This window comes from Varanus komodoensis, unplaced genomic scaffold, assembly GCF_004798865.1.
Source record: "Varanus komodoensis strain SLA01 unplaced genomic scaffold, ASM479886v1 scaffold48, whole genome shotgun sequence".
NCBI lineage: Eukaryota > Metazoa > Chordata > Lepidosauria > Squamata > Varanidae > Varanus > Varanus komodoensis.
Genome location: NW_025336059.1, coordinates 825,511 through 843,357, shown reverse-complemented (window position 1 = coordinate 843,357; position 17,847 = coordinate 825,511). Strand labels below are relative to the sequence as shown.

General features: G+C 56.1%; 1 protein-coding gene across 5 annotated transcripts; it reads left to right on the top strand.

Moving 5' to 3' along the window:
* The first annotated feature begins 372 nt into the window (after window positions 1-372).
* CUNH1orf167 (chromosome unknown C1orf167 homolog) lies at window positions 373-17,684 on the top strand. 5 transcript variants are annotated; one of them, XM_044445497.1, is made up of 18 exons: window positions 373-493; window positions 2,330-2,495; window positions 4,352-6,084; window positions 6,458-6,501; window positions 6,896-7,115; window positions 7,574-7,737; window positions 8,742-8,839; window positions 9,582-9,768; window positions 10,650-10,831; window positions 11,387-11,555; window positions 11,752-11,956; window positions 12,569-12,669; window positions 13,068-13,317; window positions 14,505-14,613; window positions 15,229-15,445; window positions 15,691-15,826; window positions 15,970-16,080; window positions 16,938-17,684. In XM_044445497.1, the coding sequence occupies exons 2-18, from the start codon at window positions 2,417-2,419 to the stop codon at window positions 17,064-17,066; spliced, it is 4,134 nt and encodes a 1,377-aa protein (XP_044301432.1). In that variant the 5' UTR covers window positions 373-493; window positions 2,330-2,416; the 3' UTR covers window positions 17,067-17,684. The 5 variants fall into 5 exon arrangements, with proteins under 5 accessions (XP_044301432.1, XP_044301433.1, XP_044301435.1 ...); XM_044445498.1 differs by having other exon boundaries at window positions 373-629; XM_044445500.1 differs by having other exon boundaries at window positions 373-1,444; window positions 4,412-6,084.
* The last annotated feature ends 163 nt before the right edge of the window (window positions 17,685-17,847 follow it).

Genomic DNA, 17,847 nt, shown 5'->3' with positions numbered 1-17,847 from the left:
ATCAGGAAGCCCTTCTTCCCACGAGGCTGTTTCAGCACCGGAGCGCAGGCAGCCTGGGTGGATATGGGGCGGGGGCAGACAGGCCCGGGCCCCAGCACTCCACATGGGGGGGGAATGCAAGCGGGGGCCCTTGGGCAAAGCACCTTCGGGGGCGGCTGGGGGCTTGTCTCTGGAAAGCCGGCCGGCGGCAGTGTGGATCCTGCGGGGGGGGGGGGGGGGGGGGGGGGGGGGGGGGCGCGTGCCCGGGGCTGGTCGTTGCTCGCAGCTTCCCTGGCGGGGCCCCGGGCTTCAGCGCCGCGCGGCCGTGCGAGCCCCCCCTGGCCTCGCCCCGTTGCATTTCCGTCGGTTTGAAGGCAGGCGCGGGATGGCTGGAGGGGGCGATGCAACGGAAGGCAGGCCCCCGAGGCCCTCCCCGCCCCAGCCCAGCAGCCCGCCGCGCCCTCCTCCCTGAGGACTAGCGCGCCCGTGTTCTCCCAGCCGCGCCGGAGCAGCGGTAAGAGGGACCCCCGGCCCGCGTGCACGTTGCGCCCCCTCCCCGGGCGGGAACTGCATGGCGGCGCGATCCTGAAGCCGGGAGGATCTGCCCCGCCTTTCTGCTCTCCAGCTTTTCTTCACAACAGCCCTGGGAGGTAGGTCGGGCTGAGAGGCCCAGGACTGGCCCGGCGGGGAGCAGGATCCGGGTCGCGCGAGCCCCAGGCCGAGGCTCTAACCGCAGCACCACACTGCCTCCCTCCTCCTCGGCCTGGCCACTCCTTCCTCCGCGCCCTCTCTTCCCAAAGTGTGTATACATTTATCGACACGTGCGTTGCAACGTAGGCGAGAGAACGCGGGTCGCGGACAGAGCACGGAAAACGCCCTTGCTTACCCCGCTTTACTGACACCGATACGTTAAGCAGGGGTTGAAGAAACACTATTGAAAACAGCGCATGGTTCGTGAAATCCTTATAATGAAGCCCACTGTAATGATGAAACGCCACTGTCAAAACGGAGGGGGGCGTGCGAGCCAAGCGAGCGAAGCAAACGCCAAACGGAGCCGCGAAGAGCGTGCGTAAAACCAGACGCGCCTTACTCAACCCACGTGCCTGTTTACCTCCCTGACGCATTGACCAAACAACCCTCCATGTTGCAAAGCCACCTTAATGGGCGTTGCGACATCTCACTCCTTGTTGTTTCATCCTGCCAGCCAGAGGTTGTGCGGTTTGGCCTTCGGAGCGACAAAATAAGCATCGGGGTTATAAAGCGGCGTCCGGCGTGGTTGCAAACACGGCCTCCCCCTGGTTGGACCTAGGCGAAATTCAAGGGGGTTGTTTGGACACCACAAGGTGTCCCTCAGCAAAGACTCCTGAGCTAACATAGCAGTGAGGGAATAAAAGGGGAAGGGTCCTCTTATGGATGAATACAGCAGAGAGTGGGAATCAATGGGGATTTCTCCCAGTGGACTGAGGTAAACAGCGGGGTCTGGAGGGTTCTGTATTCGGGTCCAACTGTTCATGCATGAACTGGAGTTGGGAGTGAGCAGCGTTTTTCCTTATCCCATTGCATTGTATCACAGCCTGCAAGGAACACAAAGCAGCTTACAAAGTCCTCCTCCTCTCCGTTTTAGTCCTGTTAACAGCAGCCCTGTGAGGTAGGCTGGGCTGAGAGTCTGTGACTGGCCCAAAGTCACCCAGTGGGCTCCATGGCTAAATTCGGACTAGAACCCAGATCACCCGGTCCCAAGTCCACCAGTTTTGGCCACTATATCACTCTGGCTCTTGGACACCGCTTAATATCATTAAATGCTTAAGTAGTCCACATCTAGTAAAAATCGAGGTAGCAACAGAACAGCGAGAGAGAGAGAGAGAACAGCCAAATGCCAAATGTTCGGGTTTGAAGGCTTATAAGCTTTGGCCAGGGAAATCTTCAGCGCTTGCAGGCCATGTGTGAGCTCCATGGCAGGGCAGTTTGCTGTTCTGAACTGTACCGTCTGCATGCTTTCTTAGCCCTGAGGAGTAGTTCCATGTTGTACCCATTTCACAGGTAGTTAACCTGAGGCTGAGCTGCCACCCACCTCCTTATGCATTACTGCTTTTCCGGGCCATTCAGTGGCAAAGCGGGAATGCAACAGGCGGCAGTGGAAACCTTGGCCTCAGTTTTACTCCCTGCATAACGAGTACATCTCTGAGTCTTCTGCACTGAAAGCCTCCGACTGTTGTTGTTAGTCGCAAAGTCGTGTCCGACCCATCGCGACCCCGTGGAAAGCCACCGATACTGGCTTTCAAACTCTTGGCTACCTAGCTTGAGCCTTACTTCTGTTTCTTTGTTTATCTCCATCAATTTGCCCTTCCAGGCAGTGGCTTTGTGTCCCAGGCTTGCTTTTATGGGATTACTGTTTTTCTAATCCTGTTTGGAAGGGCTGAGTTACCCTTACACAAACATGGAGAGCTCAAACAAGCTCCCGAGAGGATGGAGGAAAGAAAACATCCCACCTGCATTAGAGAGCTACCTGATACCAGGTAAGTGTTGTGTCTCATATACCACCCGCCCTTGTGAGAACAAAGATCCCACTCAGTGCAGAGTGCTGATTCTCACAGCGGCTGGGCCTTTTGGTATCCGCGGCAGTGCTTTTGATTCTCCCACGCATTTTAATTCTCTGCTTTGAAAAAGGAATAGAAAAATGGCAATACAAATTGTATTTTGCACGTTCGGGTCTTTGCCTTGCAGCTAGCATTTGCTTTAGTTTGCTTTTTTGCTGTTAAGCTTTCTTTTTTAAAAAATACGCTTTCTTCCACTGTTGTGTTGATTTACGGTGTGACATTTTGTGAGCCATTTGGATAACTTGGCTGAAGGGGTGTTATAGCAATTTAATCTGTAAAGACATGGCAAGAACAGGGGCTTGTCTTTCTAGCTGTAAGAAGGGGTTAAAACACCAGGAAACCATCACCTGGGGGTGGGGGGGTGTTGTATTTTTGCTCACTAGGTGCATGGATCGGTCTGTTTCTAAGCTAATTTATTCGGACCATGTTAAGGACGGTGTACCAATTAGCGGCAGATCAAAACCTTCTCCCCTCCTCAACCCCTGGACATCTGGAGCCGCAACGAGTCACTGGCATCTTTAACCATTAAGTCGCTGGCATCTTTAACCGAGTCGCTGGCATCTTTAACAGCGGGGGACTGGCGTTAAGCTGCTTAGGGTGACTCAGGCCGCTGTTGCTTTGGAGTTTAAGCATCAGGTGCAGGTCGGTCGGCTTCCGAGGGTGGGGGAGTCTCATCTAGCAATCTAGCAAGGTCAGAGGCGCGAGCACAAAGAGGCGTCTGTTCTCGCCCCCGGGGCTCACGGATGGAGCAAGCGGCATGTCCCACAGTGAGTACGGTGTCCCAGGGATGCGAGAGCCGGCCACGGGCTGGGGGGTGAGGTGCAGAGGACACTCTTGGAGTGTGCTGGAAATGCAGCCCTGGGCATAGGTCCCGGTTTGGCCAGCTGCAGCTCCTTGGCTTTGTGGGATGGGTCGTTTTCTGGCAAACAAAACCCCACTGGTGAGACCTGCAATAGACTGTTGCAGTGCACACTTTGCACTTTGGGGCTGGGCTTTAGGGTTCCCGCCAGACGGCCCAAAGGCTCCAATAAGCATAACGGGGCAAACGATTTAACCCCGCACTCAACACATGCATAGTTTCCCCTTTTTCTCCAACCAGAACTCAGTATTCCACAGTTGCTGCGTGTGCTTCATTTTCCATCAGCAGTTTTAGAAATGCCCCCTCAGTCTTGTCTGCCTGTTGTACTTCTGCAAGCTTGGATAGCCCCAGACACTCTCCTATTCCCCTTTTCTCTCTCAGTGGCTGCAGTTTGGCTCAGCGTCTCACAATCACCCTACCCTGCCTGCCATTTTTGGATGGGGAAGTCTGGTGGCAGCCGGTCCATCCCTTAAAGCCAGGCCATAGGCCCTGTGTGATCTGTAGGCTGGGTGTGGCCCACCCGTGGTTTGAATGCCGTGGAAAACATGTCCGAGGAATCTGCGTGACTTGGGAAAAGATGGCCCACTGCAGAATCCGTAGGCTGTACTCACTGAAATCTGAACTCATCTGAACCTTTGTTCCCTCATGTTCAGTCATGTAGATAAATTCTTGTACCTTGTAAGCTGCAGTCTCCCTTCTGCTGCTCTTTTATAACTGAGACGGTGTGCACAGGTAATTTTCTCACCGAGTTTGCTCTTGTGACATCATGGAACATTCATACGACTTTCCAACTATTGAAAGACAAGGTTCTCTTGTAGGACCGGTGTGAAATACCAGTTACTGGAGGATAGGAAATTTATTTGAGATGTGCTTAATGCTACGACTGCTCTGTTTTTCTTCCCTCACTCCTCTGCAGAGCAAGGGAATGTCCAGAAAAACATCAATGTCAAACTGTATTTGTCCCCTGGAAATCCAGTTGCAGGATCCCGCCATCAAGCTGGTTCTGCCATTCCTGGGTTCCACCACACTGGAGAGACAACGCACGGGAGGCCACGAGCTGCTTCTATGAGAAACAGGCCTGCCGGACCTCAGCCGCAGAATCGAGTCCAAACCAATCTCGCTTGCCCGTATTGGCCACTTCGGGACACCACGGCCGACCCCGCATCCTGGCGGCAAAGCAACCTTGAATCTAAGAGGCACAGGATGGAACCCCTCGGCGACCCCGGCTCTCTTCCAGCTGCACGCAGCTCATGCCCAGGTGGCTCAAGAAAGAAACCCCCCAGTGAGCGCCCCGGCAGAAGCAGTGCTTTCCCCCGGGCCGAAAGGAGCACCTCCAAGGAGAGAAGAGGGCATGAGGGCCGGCAGGTGCGCACACAGCCAATAGGTTCGGTCTCTGGGCCAGGAAGACCAAATCTTGAGGCCGATGGAAGGTCCTTCTCTCCAGTGGACTTGCTGGGGGTGTCTTATCTAGGCTGCCTCCACCCAGAGGGTCAACCTTCTTTTACAAGCCCCAGCAGGAGTCTCGAATCCATACCTCCAGGGCCACCCCTCACCATAGACCATCTGAAGTCTTCGCCCTTGGCTGAGAGAGGCGTGTCTTCCACACTGCTCCGGACCCTCCTAGAGTCTTCCCAGACCTCTGCTGACCTGTACAGCTCCATCCAGCGGCTGAGGCAAGAAATCGCTGTGATGGGAGCCTTGGGTTCCTTCCCGTGGGAGTCCAAGTCATTGTCTCTCGCTTACCGGCCACCTGCCGATCCCCCGGCCTCGACCTCGACTGTGCTGAGTCTCATGGAGCAGCTCACCCCCAAGCAAGCCAGCGTGAATTGGGGCACCCCCCTGAGTCAGGCCTGGGATTCCAGCTTTACGAGGGGCACTGGGAGAGACAGGGAGCCCCTTCCCATTGCCTACGATAAAGTGGGAGTATACGGACCCCCAGGGGAGGAGGCCTCCGACCGAGGTTGGCCCCCGGGTGTCTGCAGCAGCGTTGGCCCAACCACACCGGCCTTTCAAGGAGAAGAACGAGAAGAAAGGTACTGCGGCACTTCCTTTCGCTACCTCCGAAGCTGCTCAGGTGCACAGCGGGCTCTGGAAGAAGAGAGTCTCTGCAGGTGTCCCAAACCCAGCGGCCACCAAAGAGCCCTGGCTGCACAGGAACCTACTGCTGGAGTGCTCCACCGCTCCGACTTGGGTCTCGGGGACCTTCCCTTGGGCCTCCTCTCCACGGATGGCTTGCAGGTCTCCCTGAAGACATGCACCAAGGCTCCGCTGAGCATGGGGGTGTGTGTGTATGATGCTCAGCAGGCAGTGCACCTGACTGTTCATTCTCCGGGAGGACCGGCGGTCACTCCGGCGCACGAGCTGGGTAAGGGCTCTGAAGAGCTTCACGCCCGTGAGGCAGGAGAAGCCTGCAGGGCCTCATTCATCGCAAGCAACGTGGACGAGCAAACCCGATGTTCACCCTTCGGGGCAGCAGCCAAAAACGGGCCCAGAGAATATTCCCAGGGTGCCAAACCCCTTGCTAGAGAATGCGTCCAGGACCTCTTGAGTCCTGCATGTTGTGACCACAGCCCTGGTGTGGAGAGAGGTCAGAGAGAGCCGCCGTGCCATTGGGAGAAAGACGGAGGGAGAGAGATCCTGCGAGGCGAGGTAAGCCCAGTCCTCCTTCATGTTGCCAGAGTTTGAATTTGTGGGCAAGTCTGGCAGAGGGAATGCCTTGCAGGGGTGGCAAGGATACAATTGAGAAAAGGGGAGCCAGGTGTGCTACCTGGTGTTCTGCGTTAAGAGGAAAAATGCAGCATAACAGTAAATATTTGTTTTAAAATCTTGTTGCATTTCTTTTGCCTAATGGATCTGGGCTTTTTCTCAAGCTGTGAACTCACTCCGGGTTACCGTGGCACAAAACGTGGAACCCTTTCAGGCAGAACCCTCAAGGTTCTAGGATGGCCCAGAGATTCCAAGCAGGAGGGTGTGTTCAGCTAAGATCTGAGCAGAACAGACCTGACATTCTCTTTTCCTGCAGAGCCTGGAAGCAGATGATGGATCAATGGAGAAGAAAAAAGACAGGTAATTGGAGGATTTACGAGGAGCTGCAGGGGATGGACTCGCCTTGGAGGCAAAGTCCACCCTTGGAGAGGCATGCCTTTTCTGAAGAGGTTTCCTGCTGCGACAGGCCAGCTCATCCTCTGACCGTGCCTCTTCTTGTAGGATGCGCTTTTATTCTCCCCTGCAGGAGAGGGGTGGAAGGAACGGAGGCTTGCGTGGTGTGCCGAGCTGCAGCAGGGCTGCCCTGCTCCTGCAAGCATTTCCCCCGTGGCAGCTCCCCCAAAAAGGAACGAAAGGTCTCCCAGGGCAGCAGGCCCCTTGCAGCTCTGGCTTCTCCGACCTGGCGGCTGCTGCGAGGAATCAGTTCGGGGAGCACGAACTGAATCCGTCCTTGCATTTGCTGACTGATCCGCAGGCCTCTGCCTGAGAGGAGGGACCCGTTGCTGGTGAAGAGCTTTGCGGCCTGGCGTGAGCACGTCTTCGGGAAGCTGGCCGTGGCCCGGGCCCAGCACGAACGCCAGCTCCTGCGCAAGGGGCTCTCCGCCCTCCAGTGGGCAGTGCAGCTGAGGAACGCCCAGGTGGCTGTCACCCAGAGAAGCCATGCCACGACGGTGCTGGCCAACGTCTTCCGCAGGGTGAGGGAGCCCCGGGAGGCGGGCCCGGGCAGGGGGCATCCCAGCTGCAGGTGTAGCCAGTGCCCAGGGATGGAGCACACGGCCTCGTGGGGGCTGGGCTCAGCTCTGGGCACCTCCAGTTGTCGAGCAAAGCCCACCAGAGCGGGCTGCCCACCAGAGCGGTCAGTATGGGGCTAGCCAGGCCAGAGGCGCGACCCGTCACTTCAGCAGGTTGTGCTGGAGGGGCCAGAGGGCAGGACGGAAAAGCAGCCCTTGACTTCAGTGCAGGTGAGTCGCTTCTTTGCATTTCTCTATTTGAGGCGTGTTGATTTCGCTCGCTTTACCATCTCAAAAGGCACAAGGGAAACAAGCTGGGGAAGGAAGGTGGAGAATCCCTTTTCAAGGGTTCTCGCGTGGAATTAAATCGGAGTTTGGGGAGGAGGAGTTGGAAGGTAAGGTGAACCCTGGTTCTCTGGCAGTGGCAGGATGCTGCAGCTAAGCGGCGGGAGGCCCGAGCTTTGCGCCAGCGGGAGACGATGACCGGCGCCAGAGAGTTGCTGCCACCCCCAGAGAGGATCACGAAACTCCCTGCCTGGTGTCAGCTTTCGGCGGAGCAGGTGGAGGATGCTGCTCGGTACCGCAGGTGCGCAGAGACAAGGCAGGGATTTGGTCCCTCGCGGCAGGTAGAGTAATTTGTCTGGCAGGTTCAGTGGCTGGATTTTGCAGCTCTTTGCAACCCTTGTGTGCAAATGAGGTATTTGAGATTGTATCAGTAGGTAGGAACCAAGCAAGCAAGCAAGCTTCTAGTCCTTATGGAGGCAAAGACAGGCCCTAAGTGTGTGGGCTTGGTGAACATCTTGGGAAGCCTTCTTGGGTCTTATATGGGGGTTCTGTCCATCACCATCATCATCATTATAATACATTTTATACTGCCCGTAGCTGAAGCTCTCTGGGCAGTTCACAACATTTAAGTCACCCATCCAGATTTCAACCACGCCTGGCCCTGCTTAGCTGCCAAGATTATGAAGGATCAGGCACTTCAGGCTATATGGAAGCTTTAGTCCTTGGCCTACCCATGAGTAGCAGCAGAATGGGATACGTAGAACTTCCCCACAAAATTTGCACAATTTAACCTACCTTTGTGACAACTCTGTGAGGTAGGTTAAGCTACAAGATAGGAACCTGCCCACATTTGCATAACTTATGCAGGTTGCAGAGTACGTAACGTGTGTGTATGTCAGACGGTCTAAATGAAGGAATTCACCAATCCGATCTCCGTGAGAGGAACAAATCCATCTAGTACAATTAGTGCTAAGCAAGAGAAGCGAAAAAGGCCGCTGCAGGTGTTTCTATCGCTGGCTTCCTCCACCTGGTGCCTTGTGCTGGACTGTACCCTCCTATCATTCCCGGGCAACATGGCTAATTACTCCATGCAGACAGAAAACAGTAATTTTTCTCAGCTCTGGAGGCAACTTTCTTTGGTGACTGGGTGGGGCCTAGGGAAGGAGGTGTGGCCACAGACAGGGGTGGGACTTATGGGCCAGAAAGGGAATCCCCATGAGCCAAAAGTTCCCCACACCTGCTCGACCCACTGCACTGCGCTGTCCAAGACAAACGAGATCGTCTCCTTGGCTTGCTTTCGTTCAGGGCGGAGGGACTTTTATGGATGCAGCTCCGTCACACGCAGGGAGCAGAAGAGCTGAACCGAAAGATGGAGGCAGTCCGAGAGATGAGGCGGCTGGCCGGTAGGAACTGTTCTTCATGGGCGCATTGCTGCAGCAAAGCGTTGCAGCACGGAGGGGCTTCCTGCCCAGGCTTCGAGGCAGCCAAGCTCGCCCTTGCCCCGGACACGCGAATTGCTCCTGTACGAAACAAGCTTTGTGCTCGTTTTGCTTTCCGCCTGCCTCTCCTCCGAGGGGCTCCTGCCCTCTCCCACTCCGCACCCCCTTTGGCCTTGCAATGGAGCTGCGCGGCAGGGCTGACTGAAGAGGCGAGCGCTGCCCAGGCGGCACCTCGCTGGCCCAGTCCAAAATTCCTGCCTGCACCTGTCCGGGGAGGCAGCCTGCAGCTCCCGGGACACGTGGCCACTGGCTCATGAGGGCTGTAGTCCTGAGCAGCCCCGTGGAACTGCACTGGGGAAGAGGGCCTTGGACCGCTTCCCTGTGCAGCCATGAAGGGCCTTTGGGGTGTAGGGACGGCCAGTCCTGCAAGCTCCTGATTGCCCCCAAACCTACTGATCCATGGGAGCTGCTCTTTTGCCTCTGCAAGGGTCCACAGCCAGAGAATGCTAGTCGGCTGAGAGGGCCTGCTTTCCCCAGGCTGGCTCAGCTTCTGCCCTGTCGTCCGTCGTGTTGGGGGGGCCCGGTTTGGCAAAGGCTGATCCTGGGTCTACAGAGAAGGTGTAACCCAGCAAAGGCTCTGTCTGCTCGGCGAGGCTGGAAGAAGCCTTCCCTTTCCAAGTCCGGCATCTCTTCTCCTGCCACGTAGCAGCTTTCAGACTGTGGCGCCTGCGCACTGAACGCCTGGACCAAGAGGAGGCCCGCGCGCAAGATGCTCGCGCCGCCCTGGAGAAGGCCCGCCTGGCGGCTGCTTTCGCAACGTGGCGTGCCCGCTGCCAGGCCAGCAGGCGGATCGTGCCACTAGCGGCTCGAATCCAGAGAGGGCTGATCAGCCGGTGAGCAAAGCGGTTTGTGACGCCTTCCTCTCGGGCAAAACCATGCCAGCGCTAACTTGGACACGGGTTGCTGGGGAGCATGGGTGTGAGTGCTCCTGTCCTGCTTCGCTGTGGGCATTTCCTCAGCTGCTGCGTGAGCCTCTGATCCCACATGGCTCTTTATGCGGCCTTCCTCTTAAGAAAGGAACGTTGCCGTTCCCTGCCCCTTGGAACAACTCCGTGGTCCTGCATTCAGTTCCGGTCACTGCTCCTTAAAAGGGGGATATTGGCAAGCTGGAAAAGTTGTGGAAGGAAATGATCAAGGGGCTGGTACGGCTCCCTAAGTTGCAACACCCAGGATGGTTTAGCTTAGGAGAAGGACTGCTAAGGGGAGACATGATCGAAGGGAAGGAAATCATGCCAAGTGTGCAGAAAGTGGAGAGGGAGGTGTATTTCGCAGCCTCCCGTGCAACCAAGGGCTCATCCCACGAAGCCGACTGTGGAGGGATTCACATCGGGTTGAAGATGGTCCTTCTCACACAGTGCAGAGCTCAATGAGGCGCTCGCTTCCACAAGAGGAAGGGGGGCTGCCGATCTGGAGGGCTTTAAAAGGGACTGGACAAATTCATATGCGGAAAGTTACGTGTGGCTGCCCATGGCTGGGGAACATGGGCAGGAGGGTGCCTGTTGCACTCCTTTCCAGCCTGTGGGTCTCCTCGAGGCAGGCGGGTCGCTGCAGTGCAAGCAGAAAGCCAGGCTAGGTGGGTGTGGGGCAGATCCAGCCCGCCTCTCCTTGTGTGAAGCACAGAAAGCGGGAAGTCAGATGCCAGCACAAGATTGTAAAGGGAAGAGTGACGCCAGTCCCCCGCTGGTGCGTCCTGATCGCTCCTGTCACTTCATAGGTGCTTTGCTGCGTGGAGGAGCTTCGCCGAGAGGCAGGTGCGGAGCTGGCACAGCCAGGAATGCCGGCGGGCCCGGGCGCTGAGGCTGTGCTTCCGGCAGTGGGCCCTGATGGTGCGGAGCCGGGAGCAGACCCGGTGGACGCTGCTGCAGCTGCTGGCCCTGAGGCAGAGGAAGGCCGATGGTGAGGAGGGGAATGGCGGGCGCGAGGTGCGGGCGGGCGGCTGCGACGCAAAGGCAGCACGTGAAGAACGGATGGCTTTCCTTCTGGCCTGAGCTCAGGCGGACGCGCCCTGCTTCGTCCAGTGCATGAAATGGGGCTCTCGGAAGGGCAGATGTGCAGAAGCGTGCTGGGTGGGGTGTGCGTGCGTGCGTGGAGTCCTAAGCTGTGTTGAGTGGTGGTGTCAGAACCGGAACCTGGAGTAACGTACACGCCATCACGAAAAAGACAGCTGCTGTTGTCCACGATCTTACAAATGGTTAAAAAAAGATGTGCAAAGGAGAAGGTTCAGGGAGGGGAAAGTAAAAAAAAAATGTTTCAGCAGAGCAGGCAGAATGTCCCACTTCCCCCTTGCTCTTCTTCCCTACATTCTGCTGGAATGAATGGTGTTACTGGTGACCCTTGAGATTCTTTCTTTAAAAATTCAGTATATGGGGATTGGACTGGGAACCAGATTGTTCTAACTGGTCTGTCTGTCTGTCTGTCTTTCTCTTTCCCACGGATGACCTGTAAAAGCAGCAAGGTTTGGCCCAGCTGCACATGCTGGAGAGGCACGGCCAGGCTGGAGTGTAGCGAGCTGGTCCCAGAGGAACGGAGCCGAGAGCCTGGAAGCCCTCTTTGGTGCCCTGACGCTGCAGGAGGCATTCCAGGCCTGGAAGGCGAGGTGGCGGGAATCCCTGGCGGCTACGTAAGTGGTTGTCCACTGCCATGACTCGACATGAGAGCTGCCGAAAAGCTCATGCTGCCATGGATAACATGCCCCGCTGACACAGGAGCTGGCGAAGAATTCTCTGTTTGGAGACACCCCAGCGGATAATTTTTCAGATCATTCCCTGCTGGAAATAGAATTCCAATTCACCTGAGTGCTCATACTTTCTTTTCAGCGCTTTCCAACGAGTGCAGGCACGACGGCGGCTGGAGGAAGCCTTGGCACGCTGGCACTGGAAGTCCCTTTGCCTCCATCCTCCCGGGCCGGGCTCCAGGGACCTCGCTGAGGACCGTCTCCTTGTCTCCCTTGAGTCTTCCCTCTCCTCTGGCTTCCACAGCAATCCGGCTGCACCGCCCGTCTCCACGGACTCATCGGCAAAGGTGAGGAATTCGTATCAATAAGCCCTTGGTGTCCCCAGGAGCTACAAGGGAGATTCCCAGCCCTGGACACCGCCGAGGCTCCATCTGGGGAGCGGCCTGGTCCCGGGGCTGTTGCTGAAGGCGGCAGTGAACAAACGTGCCCTTCAGTGCCCCTTACTCTTGTTCGGCTACATGGGATGCATTTCGAAAGAGGCTCCCTTGGCACTGCCCCGTCCAGAGGCAAGGACACACCTGGATGGGATGCGATGCACGCAGGGTGGCAGGTGCTTCCTTCGGGAGGAATCAAGCAGGAAAATAGCCTCTTGGGGAGAAGGATCCTGGCCCTGCCCTTCTCCCTCTGGGGCTGTTTGTCCACTTTCAGGAAGGTGCATTTCATTTTGCTTTCTCTAGACATGAGCAGAAACCCAGCAGAGCAGGTTGGGAAGGAGGTGGGAGACTTTCTCTGTGAATTACTTTTCTTCTTGCGGAAGGGTTTCCCTGGAGTGATCCAGGCCAACTCCACCTGCTTCCCTCCCGTTGCATGGATAGCCGTGGGCGAGGGTGTCTCCGTGTGTGCAGTAACGAAGGCTGTGCTTCAGGCACGGTCCCCAACGCTCCCTTCTTTGGCTGCAGGATGAGAGGCAGCTCCTTGCGAGATGCTTTGCGCTGTGGTCTTCTGGGACTCGGCAAGCCCTGCAGGCTCAGCAGCATCTCCGGCATTCCCTCCTGGCCCGGTAAGAGTCCCACAAACCAATTCCTCCACAGCCGTGCTCTCCCAACCTTCGCCTGCCATATGGCACTTCAGCATAGCGGTCGTTGTGTAGGCGGCCCGACATGCTACCTTTCTACTTGTGGGCGGGGGGGTTGGGTTTGGGCACCACTGTGAAGCATTAACTTTCTGGCATGCTTCAAAAGAGAACTAAATTTTAACGCACCCTTTAAAAAAAACCCAGTTCCTTCAACAAGTAGGCACTAGCCAATCTGCGAAATGCAGAGGGCGTGGATTCCAGACAATCCCTGTGCAGGTTGTCTGGGATGCGAGCCAAGCCAATTTGAAGGGATCAAGGGGGCTCGAAGGGATATTTCTCCACGTGGGAATTCCCAGACAGTCCCTCTTTGTTCCACATCGCAGGGCGTTCCTTTCCTGGGCTGAGATCGCAGCTCGGAACTCTGCGCGGCTCGAGGCCCTGGTGGAGTTCGAGCGGGCCGGGCGGCAGCGGCTTCTGGCATCCTGCTTCAGAAGGTGGAAAACAGCGTTCTCGAAAGCCGTCCAGGAAGAGGAGGAGAGGTCCCGAAGGAGGCCTGCCGGGTGCAGAGCCGTGTGGCGCTGGAGGAAAGCCACCCGGGCCTATCTGGCCCTGCGCTCGATTTCTGTCCACCAGGTGAGTAGATGTCTGAAAAGACATTTCTAAGCGCCGGCAAGACGACGAGTTGGGCAGCAGGCCAAATGCTTTGGGGAGGGCATTCCGCAAATGAGGGCCCACCCCCCATCTCTCTTGGCGTCGTTGCCTAGCTTTCTTCAGCAGGGGGCACTCAGAGGAGAGTCCCTGAATAATTCAAGGCTCTAACCCGCTCCAAATGGGAGATGCTCTTCTAGGCATCATGGTATCTGGATTTCAGAGCTTGGATGTCATACCTGTTTAAGTTCTCAGGTGGGGAAGAATGCACCTTCGGCCCTGGGAATTTGGCAGGACGTACGGTCACATGGTGCCCAGTCTGGGTTTAGGTACCACCTTGATGCTCCCAGTTCAGTCCCAACAGACAGAGCCAGTTTCTGTCCTTTCCTAACCTTTTGGAACATGATTTTTCTGCTGCTGTTTTTGAATGTTGTTCTTATTTTTGTGGTGGTTCTTCAATAAATCACAGCACATTTTGTTTTCCGTTTCTCGTGGTTTTATCTCAATACGTCTTTTCTGCTTTGCTTTGCTTTATCTTAATAAAGCTGCCTTCTCTCACACGAGGCTTGCCCAGGTTTTAGGGCCGTTGTCTTGTTCCAGGCATGACGTGGTCACGGCAGAAAGAGCATTTTTGGGGGCTGCTCCCAGGCCCTGGAAGTCCCACCAGCCTCCTTCCTTGTTGTCCTTCTGCCAGCTGGCAAAGATGTTTTTATCCAGACAGGTCTTTGGTGGGTTTAATTGATTAGGGGTGTTAATTCTGTTATGTTTGAGCTTGCATTTTATTGTTATGCTTTAAGGTTTTGTTTTTAATCGGGACTTGGTGGCTAGCTACATTGAGCACTGTGGCTTGGGTGGGAAAGCTCCGAGTCAAATCAATAAACGTATTTGCTTTTTAAAGAAAGGAAAAAACCCAGGATAGAAAGCGAACAAAGGAAAGACGAGCAGAAACGTGATGTACCCAGGACAGAAATTGGGGCCCTTTAGAGCAGCGGTGGCCCTCCAGGGGACGTGGCCTACGAGTCTCTTCAGCTCCCGCCCACATAGCCACTGGTGAAGGCGGATGGGACATACGATGCCCACCCCTGATTGAGAGCATTTATTTTGCAGCAGAGCAAAGTACGGCAGATCTGTCTTGGTAAGTAAAAGAACCACCTGGTCCGCTTAACTTTCAGGCTTGCAATTTCTGGACCAAAGCAGCCAACTTTCGGCAGTGCATCCGGAAGCAGAGCAGCCTTGCTGGAGCACGGAAGCACCGGAAAATGCCGCTCTTGTGGCCAAGCAGTAAGAGACCATGCTCTCGCCTTGTTTTCTCTGGGGGTGGCCTGGCGTGTTGATGATATGATTGCTTCTGGTTTATCGTGAAGGGAACAAGACGTGCATGCTCTCCCTTCGCTTCTGATTTCGGTCAGCCCCAGTCTGGAGTTGCACCCCAGTTCAAACTGCAGTTACCCACAAACTGTGGTGTGAAATAGGCCAGCTTCATAGACCACGGTTTGAAGTTGGCTTTTCTGAAACAAACCATGGCTTAACTAAGGCTCAGGCACCACAAGTTGCAGTTGATCACACATGGAAGAAGATGCTTTGGGGCGCCTCCTCAAAGCCCCCTGGGGGAAATGGACAGAGTGTGGAGTTGAGAGTGGTGGGGAGCAGTGATGCTTGTTCCGATGTGAATAAGTTGTGATCTGTTGAGAAGCCCAAACACAGATCTTTCAAAATGGTAATCCTAATTTTACATTAGGAATGATTAATCCTTTTTTCAGCCCAAAAGCTGTGTCCAGTTTTTGAGAATGTCTTGGAGAGGGGCTTCAAGTGGTGGTGGGGCTGAATGCAAAGGAGGCAGGACCAAGAATGCCAGACCGTATAGCTTCTGCATTAATCTGGACTCTCGTCTTCAAGGGCAGAGACAGAACAGAGAAGAGACACTCGGCCGGGGCTTGTCAGCCCCCTCCCGCCTGATCAGCAGCTCGTTTCGCGTCTGGCTGATGGCCTACAGAAGCCAGAACGGGGCTCGGAGGCCTCCGGGAAGCCTGGATGCAGCAGGGCGGATAGCAGGATACAGCCAGGCCCAGAAGAGCGGCACTGAACTGGCTGCAGCCAGGGGCGACCAGCTTGGGTAAGGCCCATACCCAGCCAAGCCTGCTGTGTGCAAGTTGCATGAATGTGGGCCCAGGCACTCGGAGGGGGGAGAGTGCCAGTTCTGCCCTCCCAAGCCCCTGAAGCTGGAGGGGATCAGCAGGCAGGGCCAGAGGCAGAACCCCACATGCTGGAGTTCTGCTATCACGCATTAACGGATCCGTCCTGCTCCAAAGAAGGCGCAACTTCCAGCCTGACTCTTCCTCCTCTCTGTCCTGGCTGCAGCAGGAAGTATCTGAGTTTGTGGAGAGGCCACGTCCTGGTGCGTCATTCCCAGGCGGCCAGGGACGCGCGATGCCTGGGCAGGGCATGGCAGGCCTGGAAGGCGGCTTGCAGGACACGGACTCTGCCGCAAGCCCTGGTAAGCAGGACCTGGGCATGCTGCCCTGTTCTTCAGAAGTCCCTCGCGGGGATTTGGAAGCTTTCCTTTTGGAAACCAGCATTAGGTGTCTAATCCACGTGGGCTGCGGCAAGCTCAAATCACAGAAGATCTCCTCCCCACAGGCAAAGCACAGGCTGGTGGAGTGGTGCTGGAAGACATGGAGGCGACGGTGTCTGCAAAGCTGGGCGGCTGAGCGTTTCCAGGAGGCTGAAGAGAAGCGCCTGCTCAGAAAGGTCAGCAGCCGCGTTTCCCCCAAAGTGCCCTCTGGCTCTGCGCATTCTTCCAGCTTATTTAAAACATTTCCTCAGTTACCCTGAGATTCTGCCTTTGCTCCATGTGCCTTGAGGCAGCACACGATTCTCCCTCCTCACTGTTTTACCCTCACAACAAGGCTGCAGGGTAGGCTGGGCTGAGAGTCAATGACTGGCCCCAAAAGCCACAGGGTGAGCTTCGTGGCCAAGCGGGGACTAGGGTCCGGGCCTCTAAAGGAGGCTGCCCTCTGCCGGGCTCATCTCTGGCCTCCTTCCAAAGCGCCTCCCTGCTTGGGGCATGGCAAACTCGATCCCAGGCTTGGCGCTCGATGGCTCCCAAAGCCTTTGCTCCCGCAGGCCGCTCGTCGCCCTCCTGAAGGAAGTCACGCACTAGGCCGGCTCCTCATGGTCAGTGGCTTGTGCAGAAGTCCTCTCAAGAGGGGCTTTTGCAGGGGCAGAGGGTGCTTGAGGAGGCACAGACCCGTTCTAAAAGCTCGCTCGAGAAAAGAAGAATGGAGGGGTCTTCCCCCATGGCAGAATAGCTTCCCTCTAATCCAGGGATGCTGGACTTCCCTGGCAGCCGGTACCTCACAGAGAAGTCTTTTCTGCTGCTTGCTACCAGACCCTGGCCCAAGGGTCGGAGTTGTTTGGAGAAAATCGAAAGTGGGGTTTGCCATCTAGGGCGGAAGGCAAAGGAGCAGGGCCACACTCCCAAAACTGCCAGTGTTGCCAGGCTGAGCACTTGACTGCCTGCAACTAAGTGTCGGGAGAGACATTTTGACCCTTCAGAACTGGAAAAATTCACCTGCCCTCTGACTTGTTTTGTCTTTTCTCCGCAGGCTTTTGCAAGGTGGCAACAGGTGGCTACGGTGTCTCACGCCAGTAGAGGAAGCATCTGCGAAAAATCTCTCAAGGATTCTGAACTCTTTTTTGAGGAGCAGGGTGACCCCTGCTCTCAAGAGAAGTGACTTCCCACTGGAAACTCCCGGAACTGCTGTTTGTCCAGCTTCTCGGAAGCGCTTCGCGATGGCCATTCAGAAGCAGGAAATGGCATCCCCGCCCCAAGGTGCCTCACGCATCTGTAGGGGGCACCCAGACACAAGGGGAGGCAGTTCGCTTTTTCCAGTGGGGTCACAGCCGGGTCCACGTTTTAGCGGGCATTCAGACACTCGCAGCTTCATGCAGTACCGACTGTGCCAGGCCAGACCGGTGTGCCTGCGCTTGGCGAGGTGGGGCTGAGAACCCAGGTACACGGCTCTGCTTGACGCAGCCCCCCCCCCCCCGGTCGCGTGGCCCCAGAACATGCATGCATACAGGAAACCGCCTGGTTCTCTTCTCTGTTCCCTCCTTTGTTCCTTTGTTGAAGCCCTTCCAATTTTCCTCCAGCATGTGGGGCAGGGGGTTAGAGGGGGTTGCCTCACAGCTGGAAAATCTCACCCACGGACCCCCTGCCTGTGCTGAAGTCCATCAGCTCTTCATTTGATGCTCAGCAAAGCGGGGAAACCTCCCTCTCCCCCTCCAGGTTTCTTTTTTCTGCAGATTAGGTCGATGATGAATTAGCCTGCTGGGAACAGCTGAGTCTCCCCCCCCCCCCCCCCCCCAAACAACAGCTCTGCTTTGCACAAAGCTTCCCCCTCCCCACCCCCCAGGGCTGGCTTACCCCATGTCCTCACGTCCTTGTTAGCTCCCTGCTATAATCGATCAGCTGGGATTAACCTCTCCCCAACCATTTCCTCCTTTACTTTGCAT